This window comes from Mesoplodon densirostris, chromosome 7 (assembly GCF_025265405.1).
Source record: "Mesoplodon densirostris isolate mMesDen1 chromosome 7, mMesDen1 primary haplotype, whole genome shotgun sequence".
Lineage (NCBI taxonomy): Eukaryota > Metazoa > Chordata > Mammalia > Artiodactyla > Ziphiidae > Mesoplodon > Mesoplodon densirostris.
Window position 1 is genome coordinate 6,688,869 of NC_082667.1, and position 12,382 is coordinate 6,701,250.

At 43.3% G+C, this 12,382-nt stretch overlaps 1 protein-coding gene across 1 annotated transcript; it reads left to right on the top strand.

The window, feature by feature from the left end:
- The first annotated feature begins 296 nt into the window (after window positions 1-296).
- RBM4B (RNA binding motif protein 4B) lies at window positions 297-10,289 on the top strand. Its single transcript, XM_060104128.1, has 4 exons — window positions 297-374; window positions 749-1,172; window positions 6,466-7,142; window positions 9,693-10,289. The coding sequence occupies exons 1-3, from the start codon at window positions 357-359 to the stop codon at window positions 7,131-7,133; spliced, it is 1,110 nt and encodes a 369-aa protein (XP_059960111.1). The 5' UTR covers window positions 297-356; the 3' UTR covers window positions 7,134-7,142; window positions 9,693-10,289.
- The last annotated feature ends 2,093 nt before the right edge of the window (window positions 10,290-12,382 follow it).

Below are 12,382 nucleotides of genomic sequence, written 5' to 3' on the forward strand. Positions count from 1 at the left end.
CTGAGGCTCGAGCGGCCGTCGCCATTTTGTAGGGTTCTCTCTGACGCGGAAGCCGCCGCCGCCGTTGCCGCCACCCGGAGGTGCGAGGGGTTCTTGTGGGTGTGTGGGGAGCCTGAGAGAGGGCCGGGCCGGCCTCTGGCGGACGGGGTTGGCCCAGGGTTAGGGTTTCTCCTCTTGCTGCGGGAGGTCCGGGGAAGACACCGGGAGGAGGCGGGGCCGGGTTTCCGGAGGGGGCGGGGCAGAGGTCGGGTCGAGTCTTTGTTGGGGCGAAGGAACTGGAGTTGGGCCGTTGGGGCGTGGGTGTCTCAGGTTGGGGCAAAGGGGGCCTTTTAATTCTTAGAGTATCTTGAAAGGTGATGCCGCACGGAAGAGAGGTACACAGATTTCCCTCCAAAACCTTGTTACCAGGGGCAGTAAGATATATGCCTCTTGCCCCCTGCTTGGACTCTTCTCTTACCTGCTCCCCAAAGAGAGTATTTTCAGCTAACCCTGTTACCTAAAATGCGCCTCATTTAACGGAGATGATGGGCTGTGCACTGCCTGCTGACACCCGACCTGTTCGCGTGTCACACACAACTCACACTACTCCTTAAGGGTAAACCTTTCCTCCCGCTGTTGAAAACATAATGGACGTCTCTGTGAGGATCTTGATGGTGCCAAGAACTTTGGAGGATTAATCCAAGATGCAATGCACTGAAATTTTTCCTTCCACCCCTAACTTTTGGAAATCTCCTTTCTTCTTTTCCAGGCTCTTGTCAGGATGGTGAAGCTGTTCATCGGAAACCTGCCCCGGGAGGCCACAGAGCAGGAGATCCGCTCACTCTTCGAGCAGTATGGGAAGGTGCTGGAGTGTGACATCATTAAGAACTACGGCTTTGTGCACATAGAGGACAAGACGGCGGCCGAGGATGCCATACGCAACCTGCACCACTACAAGCTGCACGGGGTGAACATCAACGTGGAAGCCAGCAAGAATAAGAGCAAAGCTTCAACCAAGTTGCATGTAGGCAACATCAGTCCTACTTGTACCAACCAAGAGCTTCGGGCCAAGTTTGAGGAGTATGGTCCAGTCATCGAATGTGACATCGTGAAAGATTATGCTTTCGTACACATGGAGCGGGCAGAGGATGCAGTGGAGGCCATCAGGGGCCTCGACAACACAGAGTTTCAAGGTGAACTGCTCTGGGGTTTGGGTGGCAAAACTGAGTGGGGTCTAGCTCTAGACAGAGGCAAGTACACAGGACCATGGGGCTGGCAAGGTGGTTTCTTCCATTCCGTTTTAGCCGGAAATGATAGAAAGATTGTATGTTTACCACGCCTAAGTACAGCTTACTCTTGGAGAAACAGACACTTCTTTTCAGATTTGTCGAGATGTTCCTCAACAACTTTGTAGAATCGCAAACGGTGGGTTACTTTATCCTGCAGGCCATCGTTCATTTGGGTGCTGTTGGAAGTTTAATCTGCCTGGGCAAATGAGTATCTCATGGGAGAAGGGAAGATAAAGGTCTGGGGGTTACCTGCTTTTTCTGTTATGACAAGGAAGCCTTATATTTGAGTGTTTAAATGCTTAGGGTTTATACTCTTTACTGCCTTGGGTGATGGGCTGTGGTGGGAAAGAACGATGAAGACATCTCGAAGAATCCCTATATTAAAATCTGGGTGGTGAATCTGGATTTGGGGGAGTATCTTTTGACTACTCAGGTTTGTTCGGTGTGAACTGTACAAGCAGAGCCAAAAGCCATGCCATGGACTATTCTGCTCCACCTACTATTATTTAACCCTAAGGGGAAAAAAGGAAGTTTCTAAAAATGTTAGGTTGAATGGGAATTATGGTCCTGCTTCTGAGGAGATTCCAGTAAGGGTGTTGTATCGAATTATTTATGTCATTAATGAACGTACATATGTTGTCATTAATACCACAAGAGGTTGACTGAAGACTCTCTAGGGCTGTGCTAATATGGTAGCCACTAGCCACATGTGGCTATTAAAGTGAAATTAAATAAATTTTAAAATTCAGTTTCTCAGTTGTGCTGCACACATTTCAAGCACTCAGAAGTCGTATGAGGCTAGTGGTTAGTGTGTTAGTGCAGGTATGGAACGTTTCCATCGTCACAGAAAGTTCTGTTGTACAGTGCTGTTCTGCAAGTTTTTTGTTGACCCTATCATCTTGGACCACGCGTTTATAGCCACTTTTCAGGTTCATAAATTAAGACCATTTTTTCTCTGAGTGCTACTAAAAGGGTTGTTAAGAAGTACTTAAGGGTCCTCTACTAAACCTAGAAAACAGAAAAGAAATGGAGAAGAGGAAAAATTGACCAGAAAAGGGTAAGAAAGTTTGCAAATAGTCGATTACAAATGGTGCGTCAGATATCTCTGGCCTCAGCCGGTGTTGTCTTGGCCTTTAGCTACTCTTTAAAGCACGGGGCAAAAGTTGTAGATACTTTCTACCATTAACTTGTCGTATGACTTTGGACAAGTGTTTTAACCTCTCAATGCTTCATTCTCCCCACTTATAAAATAGAATTAATGATCCCTGCCGTACCTCCTTCACAGGATGGTAGTGAGGCTAGAATGAGGTAATAAGATGTGAAAGTGTTTTGACAGTAAAAGCACTGTATGATGAAAGGTGAGTGGTGTTTGCGACAATGAGTGTTTCTGTTACGGTTAGAAGCTTACTTAAAATGTAATAGTTGGCTTTCATTATTAGCTGTTGCACTTCAGACAGCTTTAAAAATATTCTTAATTATTTTCATTTGATGAGGGAGGGGATCGTGAATGGACAGTGTTGGGGAAATGGGGGTTCTCTCTTGACAAGTAACAAGCAAAATGTAAAAAGTGCAGTTAAGTCAGGTACAAAGTGCAGAGGTATTCTAGTTAAGACTGCATGTTCTTGCCTTTTTAATATGCAATTGAATAAAAGGGTAGGGGCCAAAATAAGTATATGGAAATCAGTTAATTGCGGGGAGTGGACTTGAAAGGAATGTTTGTTTTAATATAGTGAGTTTAGGGGCTTCCCTGGTGGCACAGTGGTTGAGAGTCCGCCTGCTGATGCAGGGGATACAGGTTCGTGCCCTGATCCGGGAAGATCCCACGTGCCGTAGAGTGGCTGGGCCCGTGAGCCATGGCCGCTGAGCCTGCGCGTCTGGAGCCTGTGCTCCGCAACAGGAGAGGCCACAGGAGTGAGAGGCCCGCGTACCGCAAAAAAATTAAAAAATTTAAAAAAAGAACAATAATATAATATAGTGAGTTTAATTACTTCAGGAAGCGGATATCTGAGTAACGCAATGATCCATGAGATTTTTTTTTTTTAATGTCTTTATTGGAAGAAAAGGTTCCTTTATTTGGTTTTCATGTTCTTAGCCTGGTCCCCTGGAAAAAGCACTCAACGGCGTACGGTACGTACGTACAGACATTTTTATAACCAGCTCTGTTTTTTTTCCAGATGACAAGAGAAAGTTTAGCATTGGATAATAAGTTGCAGTTTTACAGAAAATACAATCTAAATACCAATTTGTCACATTTTTCCATAAAGCCTTTTCAGTCATCTCCTAATGAAGGGGGTCTCTTAAGAGTGCCACTTTGGGCATCTTTTGCACCTTTATGTGTTAATGGCTGCCATAGGCTTCCTCGTTGTATGACTTATGAAAGCAGCAGAATCTGAGTTTACTTGGGTCTTTCAGGATGTTTCCTCTCCACCGGCAGCAGTGAACTGAACCACTATTGAGTTAGCAAACAAGTTTGCATTGGAAGACCCTAAAGAAGCTATTCCCGAGTAAAAACTCAGGCAGCTGAATTGGGAATGATATGTAAGAGTTCAGATGTTTCGTTTTTCCCCCAATATGTAAACAAGCATTAAATTGGAGTACAGTTGTATATCTGCTATATCCCTTGATAGGAGCTCAGCAATGAGGACCCCAAGTTGCCCGCCTCTTTGTTTCAAAACAAAACACTTTTGCGGGGGCTGGTTTTCTGGGAAATGTTGGCAACACATCTCAGTAATTTTTTGGAGATCTCAGAAAATCTTTAAGCTTTTGGCCTCTCCAAAGCCAAAGTGTAGTAGAGTGGTAGAATTTAATCTTCTTTCAGTTTTCTTTGCCCTGGTTCCTTAAGGTAATAGAGAAGCACAGTATATTTCAATTATAAGAACTTTAGGGCAGGGGCCCCCAACCCCTGGTATCTAATGCCTGATGATCGGAGTTGGAGCTGATGTAATAATAACAGAAATAAAGTGCACAATAAATGCAGTGAGCTTGAATCATCCAAACCCCTCCCCCCCGCCATCACCCTGGTCTTTGGAAAAATTGTCTTCCACAAAAAAGGTCCCTGGTGCCAAAAAGGTTGGGAACCGCTGCTTTAGGGGATTTAAATTAAAAGCCTAGTTACAACCTCTGGAAAGATTATGTGAAAAAAACCTGTCACTTCTGTTGCAGATCTTTTAGTTCTAGGTAAAAAATTTTTTTATCTGAGTCCTTTTCACAGCTACTACAGGGGTAGATTTTGCCACAGATGTTTATAAACTTCTGAGTTCTGCTCTAAATCAGTGGTGAAGACTGTATGTATTAATAGAAACATCAAGGTGGGGGCAAAAAAAACTGGGTTTTATTTCTCAAAAAAATGGACCCATAATCTATAAAGGAGCAAGTTAAATATTTTCCTTAAAAATGTACCTCTAGTTCTCTGGATGGGCTGCTTTATAGGTTGGCATTGTTACACTGACTTCAGAATTGGAGCACAGTTTGTGTCTTTCACACAGATTAATGTCACCATGCATGTTTGAAAGCCAAGTTAACTTGTAATCCTCCAGTCTAAATTATAGGGAATTCTACATTTGGGATATAAATTGGGGCAAAAATCCGTGTGTTTCTGTTCTAAGCACAGTTAGCATTTGGCCCATAATAACTTCTAAGAATGGGAATATCTAAACCTCTGAAAACACTGGGATGGCTAACTGCTGCTTTCAGAGAATTACTGCCGTTTGGTGTCTGTTGACGGTATCAGTGTTGATGGTGGATGCTGCCTCTCTACTAGCAGCTGGAAGTAAAAACCTGAGCACCTTTGTTTCTGCTAAAGAAAGGGTTTTAAGTTTGAGGCGGCAACTGCTAGAAACTGGGGTGGTAGGAATGTTGGACCTTGGGCAGAACTGAGCTTGACTAAAGTGCTGTTACTGCACTAACCCGCTCCCCTCTCAGGGTCAGTGCATGGCGCTGTTCTGGCTGCCGTCCTGAGTCGGGCTGTTTCCAACAGGATGGTGGAGCATGAGGCCTCCTATCGCATAGCTGCCTCCAGAACAAGGTCTGTTAAAGAGAGAGCAACTTACTGATAGTGGAGGGGGGATTTGTTCTGAGCCGCCCTTTAGAGTGATGTTCTCTACGTCTGGACTGGCTGCCTTTTGGCTACAATTTGTAAAGCATTGACTTGATCTCCAAAGTCTTAGGCAGTTTGGCACTAAATGCTGCCAAGAATATGCCGTTTCTCAAACTGCTTTTAAAGACCTTGGATGCTTTCATTAGTAAGGGTCCCTGGGCTTGATGGTACACACGGCCAGGGCAAAGATTGTTTCTTCTCTTAGCTGTTCCTCGTCCTGGTCATTTTCTGGAAGTATGGATGTGGCTTGTTTGTATGGGCGCCCAGAAGCCTTTAGGCAAATGCTGCGTTTTTCTGACAAGTAGATAATCCCCTGTAAAGAATTGTACACTACATAGCAGGATGAAATGCCGATCATTCCATTACATGGAAGCAGGCTGTCCCTAAGAAACCAGTACTGCTTCAAGATCTAATTCTAGCTGTTGACAGGCCTAGGTCAAGTAGTTTTCTTTTCCACAGTAGGCATGGGTTCACCCTTGCTGAAAAAAGTGGGGGTGGGGTTGAAATGTGGAGGGTCTTATAACAAACCCTTAGAGGTACTAGAGTTGAAGCAGATGATGAGCCAGGTATGATTTGTGTACCCAACATAGCCTTCTGGTGACACCTGCAAAAATGGCTGGAGGAAACAAGATGGTCAGCATATTGCTGTGGTTTTTAAGCTACAGTAAATGCTCAGGCCTTATGTGGCCCTGAGTAAATCAGTGAGAGGTAGGATGCTTTCCTCTGGCATAACTGAGGTTTTGTTGGCTTTTGATTTGGAAAAACTGTCAGGTTTTGAATGGTTAGAATTAATAATAGTCTTAGTAGTGAAAAGTGGAAACTTTCTCAATTTCTGTGTTGGAGAAGAAAGTCGTGGGGACGGAAGTAGGAGGGAATCCCAGTCTACTGGTGTAAGTAGAAAGTATTGACTGGTTTCTGAGAACTCAAATTTTCTAGCTCTCATCTGTTAAAACTTCAGCTTCTTTTGGAGGGGATTGCTGAAATAAGGTTGCAGGAGTGCGTATGTTTGTGTGTCTTTTGCCAACTAGTTAACTTTCATTTTGGGGAGGATAAAGAATGTCAATGAGTTATAATAAACCTTCTTACGTCTATTTTCTCAAGGCAAACGAATGCACGTGCAGTTGTCTACCAGCCGGCTTCGGACTGCCCCTGGGATGGGAGACCAGAGTGGCTGCTATCGGTGTGGGAAAGAGGGGCACTGGTCCAAAGAGTGTCCGGTAGATCGTACGGGTCGTGTGGCGGACTTTACCGAGCAGTATAACGAACAGTATGGAGCAGTGCGCACACCTTACGCCATGGGCTACGGGGAATCCATGTATTACAACGATGCGTACGGAGCGCTCGACTACTATAAGCGTTACCGAGTCCGTTCTTACGAGGCAGTGGCAGCAGCAGCAGCAGCTTCCGCGTACAACTACGCAGAGCAGACCATGTCCCATCTGCCTCAAGTCCAGAGCACAGCTGTGGCCAGTCACCTCAACTCCACTTCCGTTGATCCCTACGACAGACACCTGTTGCCAAACTCAGGCGCTGCTGCCACCTCAGCTGCTATGGCTGCTGCCGCTGCCACCACTTCCTCCTATTATGGAAGGGACAGGAGCCCCCTGCGTCGTGCTGCAGCTGTGCTCCCCACAGTTGGAGAGGGCTACGGTTATGGGCCAGAGAGTGAGCTGTCTCAGGCTTCAGCAGCTGCACGGAATTCTCTGTATGACATGGCCCGGTATGAGCGGGAGCAGTATGTGGACCGAGCACGGTACTCAGCCTTTTAAAAACTGGAGGTGAGAGTGGGGTGGGTGTGGTTAAGAGATTACATTTAGTTCCCTAGGAGGGAGACCTGTGCCACATAGAGGAGGCTAAAGCCACCCGTTTGCTGTCAGAACAGTATCCAAAAGGTATAAATTGCATGTTAGTCTGAAATATTTCTCTAACTTAGGCCAATGTTCTCTAACATTTGGCCTGTCGAGGTTTTAGTTTACAATTCCAACCAACCAACTTGTTCCTTCTGAGAGAACAACAGCAACTCAGTTTGTTAGTGAGAATATTGTTCTTTAATCAAGTGTAAGCAGATCTGGGTTACAGAGACTATAGTTAAGAGAACTAACACTTGTTGCGTGCCCTCTTTGTACATTATATCATTTAATTATACAGCTGGCCTTTGAGATCTTTTCTTTTATGGAGAAGGGAACTAAGGCTCAGAGGGGTTAAGTACTTTGCCTAAAGTCATCTGGTAATTGAGAGGTAGAGCCAGAATTCAAACTCAGGCGTGCCTGAGTCCAAAACCACTTTCTCTTTCCACCACAAAAGTCACTGTAGTGTATGCTGAAGAGTACAGGTTCAGGAGTTAATAATGAATGTCACCAGTGAGAATTCAAGGTATAACTTCAGACTTCCAATTTGCTAATAAAACTACTACTTCGGTCATGAGCCTTTATCAGAGGAAACTCTTCTAACATATCTGTAAGCCAAATAAAATCCTCTAAATTCTGGTGTTTAGTTCCAGGATACTTGCCTGAAAGCAGAACGTTTTGATGCCATTGTCCCGTGGAGTCCCTTTCTTGCTAGTAATCCAGAGCATCGTGTTCTCTGTGGGCACTTAAGCCGTATTTCTGCATGGCTTATGATGCTGTCATTTAGAGCCTGACACTTCCCATTTCTTCCAGCAAATTTTGTGGGTTTTTTTGTTTGAGAGGAACATTTAAGGAGCTAGATAAAACAGGTAATTTTCTGATGTGTGTAAGTCCCATTGGTGGTAACCTTGCAATTTTTCCTACTTCAGAAAATGTATAGCAAAGATGTTCGAATGTCAAGAATAACTAGGAGTATCTAGAGATTGATAAATCTCTTCATCTGAGTGGAAATTGCATCATAACTTTCTATTCTCATGGTTTTCCTTGTACCTTGAAATTGAGCATCAGTAGAACTGGAGGCCTCATAGCAAAGTTAAACTGAGTTACCACTGAGTTTTCAGGGTTCCTGAGTACCCCTTTGGTATATGTGTAGAAGAAAACCAAGTGACAGGAATTTGCCCTTTTACGTAGTGGGAAGCAAATATGATGTGAACCTGTGATAAGTTATGTCCTATATGACCATGACAAGACGGATCCCCTGAGACCGCTGTGTAGTGTGTGTTCACGTGCATGAAGAGGACAGTCTTACAACTAGTGTAGTTTGCCATTAATTTTTACTTTTATTGCTGCTGGATCTGCCATGAAGTAGGATATGCCTCTAAAGTAAGGTGGTATCTTCTATCGGATAACTTGTATTTCTCTCAAATATGTTCCAAAGTTAAATATTAAATTAGTGTATATCGTGGTCTTTAAAGGGTATTGCTAAGGTATTTTTAAGTGATTTTTGACTGCGAGCAGTAGTTGTTCAACTAACCTCTTTTTAGTGATGACTTTTAAAGAAACTTACCTTCCAGGTGTGAACCTCAAATGGACTGAATAACCTTGAGTTGGTTGCAGTCCCAGGAGCCTGATGTTAATGAGGCTGCCAGGATGAAATACTCCAGAACTGTTGGGGATCCAAATTCGGGTCTCACCCTAGCAGAACTGATTCAAGAACGTCACAACTTTTGAAGTCGATTGGCACAGATCAAGACCAAGATTTGGCCCTTTGTCTGTAATAAGTAGAGGAACTTGGTGTGAGTTAACTTTTTTTTTCCCCCAGCCATTGGTGTCTGGAGTTCCCATCATCAGTTGGAAGGATTAGAGAATTTAGGATTTCTTCTTTTGAGTTGGTAAGGGAGATCTGTCAATTAAAGGAACTACTGAAATTATGGCTCTAAATCTGTGACAGTATGATATGCAGATATGTTGGAGGATGAATGAACCACTCCTTGATACCCTTTGTGATTGTCATGTCTGAAAATTTGTTCACTATGAAAGATTAAAACTGAGACAAATTTAGAAGAGTGCAGTTGCCCATATTTGAGACCTTGGCATCTTCTGATTGTTCTGGATAAATTATGGTTCTTGATAATATCTGTATGCCTTTTGTTGCAGCGACAGTAGCCTTGTATCACAGAAGTAGTCTTGCCTAAAAGATTGGTGAGAAAGTGAGAAAGATATGTTTATCACCAACACAGCAGTCTTCCTGATAGACTGCTTCTTGTTCTATATATAGCTAAAAGTAAATTCCTATATGTAGCCATAGTAGACTCCTAGGTAATTAAATGAGTTGTAAGTTTGATCCGGTCTGACTTGGTTTTGTTCTGTTCTGTTCTTTTTTTTCCCCCTGGAATACAGGACGGGACCGGGGCCCTTGTGCTCGGAGCCAAGCTGCTCTCCAGGCATTGTGTAAGCCTCTTGTGTTGTGCTCTCTTTCAGGTAGGATAATTGCGGACTGAACCCTCGGGCTGCGGTCATATATGAGAACTTGCTCCGCGCGGTCCCCTTTGCCGGGATGTTTCCATTGCTTCATGTTTCAGTAAACAAAGGAGTTTGTGACCAACTATGTTTTCTTTCTTAATTTAATTCTTCTAAGTTGACTTTTCTTTCCTCCTGATACTAGTCTCTGTAGCCTTTCACTCTATTCCTTATGTTCTCAGCCTCTGAGCAGCCCTAGGTAAGGATTATGCTGGCATCCCCTTTTTCCTGTACAGTGGAATCCCTCTTATCTTGCTTTCCTTAGGAGTTGAACCCTTCTCCCTGTCTACCTGCAACATCTCCTTTCCCTTTAAAATGACCATGTAGTGGCAAGCAGCCTTTTACTCTTCTCTGTTAGCTCTGGACTCTAACATTGAAGCTAATCTTCTGAAATTGCTAGGACCATTGGGGTTTTGGTTGTTGTTGTTTTGTTTGTTTTGTTTTGTTTTTTTATGTCTGACCTGTGATCATGGTACAGCATTAGCTGAAATTTAGCCTTGTTTTACTCCACTTCTCCCCCCCCGCCTTTTTTTTTAATATTTTGACAAATAAACGTTTCTAACACTTAAGCATCTTTTTGTATTTGTGTGACTGTTATTTACCACCAATGTCTTCTGGTTCTTTTTCAGTTGTGCTCAAACCACAGACTTCAGTGACAGAATAGATACCTGAAATTTAGATGTACAAGGAAGGATTTAGTGAGATAAGTAGTATGGCTGCAGCAATAAGTGGAGATAAGTGAGCCAGCATCTGGAGACATTGATAAATGTGCTATACCTGGTAGTCAGCTGCTTCTCTCAATAACAGAGCTGCGTTTTCCCTTTTATAGGCCAGCAAACCCAGGTTAGTATTGATAGAAGTAAGCCCCACAGAGAGAACCCTGCATCAGGAAAAGGCTGAGCCAGAACAAAGGACCTGTCAGATTCTCACTTTGACTTCATAGTACATGTTCATTTAAATTCACAATTTAAACTGGGATTAGACTTTGGCTAAAGTGAATACAATAGTTATGATGATATGGGGAAACGTGTATTTGGAGCAGAAAAGCAAGTAGGGTATTCATAACTGGCAGTGATAATATTCTGCAATAAAATGTGTCCTCTAGACATTTTTTTTTTGTATTTATTTATTTATTTTTGGCTGTGTTGGGTATTCGTTTCTCTAGTTGTGGCAAGCGGGGGCCACTCTTCATCGCGGCGTGTGGGCCTCTCACTGTCGCGGCCTCTCCTGTTGCAGAGCACAGGCTCCAGACGTGCAGGCTCAGTAATTGTGGCTCACGGGCCCAGTTGCTCTGCGGCATGTGGGATCTTCCCGGACCAGGGCTCGAACCCGTGTCCCCTGCATTAGCAGGCAGATTCTCAACCACTGTGCCACCAGGGAAGCCCTAGAAATGTTTTTTAAAGATTTATGGACGTGATATTTTATCATTGCTTAGATCCTCATAAAACAAGTTTAATGATAGACTCAACCCCACTTAAGCTTTATTATATCCCGTATCACATGGTGATATAAATTCTGTGAACCTTTATCTAACAATTATACAGTACTTTCCCCACATATTTTGTACTTAAAATACTTTTGACATAGGTGAAGCAAAACTTTTCCTTGATTTTTGGGGGTAGGATACAACCATCTGGAGAGGTTAATCTCTGTGCACACACTCCAATTAGTGATGTATCTACAATACCCATGTTAGCTCCAGTATTCCCCAAGGAGGCGGGATTGTCCTTGTTTTACAAAAAAGAAGGCAGAGATACTGGGATTTCCTTGTGATTGATCTGCAAGGCATCGGGCAGAGCAAAGAAAGAAAATATGTACAGCTTTTGTTAGCCTTACCAAAATCTCTGGTCCTCCTCTGTGCTAAGTTAACATAGAAATTTAACATATCTTGACTTCCATATCACTGGCAGGACAAGCTAGAAAAAAAATTGGATTCTGCAAAACAGTTTTACATCACTGTCCAGTAAAACTTTTGGCAGTGTTGGAAGTGTTCTATATCTGTGCTGTCCAGTTTGTAGCTACTAGCCACATGTGCCTGTTAAGTACTTGAAGTGTGCCTAGTGAAGCTGAGAAACTGAAGTTTTTATTGTATTTATAATTAGCCACATGTGGCTAGTGGTTACTGTATTGCATAGCACAGTTTAAATGGTAAAAGTAGGGAGTTCCGTTGGTACAGCTGTTAAGTTTCCGCACTTCCACTGCAGGGGGGCACGGGTTTGATCCCTGGTCGGGGAACTAAGATCCCGAATGCTGTGTGGTTTGGCCAAAAAATAAATTAATTTAGAAAATAATAAATGGTAAAGTAAGTTTCTTAGGAGGAGAAAAGCCTTGAAGAATCATATAAAATATTTCTCCCTTAGAAAATACACTCTAACCAAAACAGATGACACTGGGAAAGGGGTTAGTTTTCAGCCAACGTAAGAGGACTGTTGAATAGGAACAAATAGGTTTATTTCTAAGCCTCAGTTGAGAAATTCCATGTTGTGGGTACAAAATTCCTTTTATTCACCAAGACCAAGTTGCTCATTATAGACCATTTTAGAGTCCCACGAGGCCTCTCGCACTAAAAGCTCTGGAATTCATCAGTGATTTGAATTGCTTCTGGGCCAAGATTTGGGTGATGAATGAGACATATGTGATCCCTAGTTGAG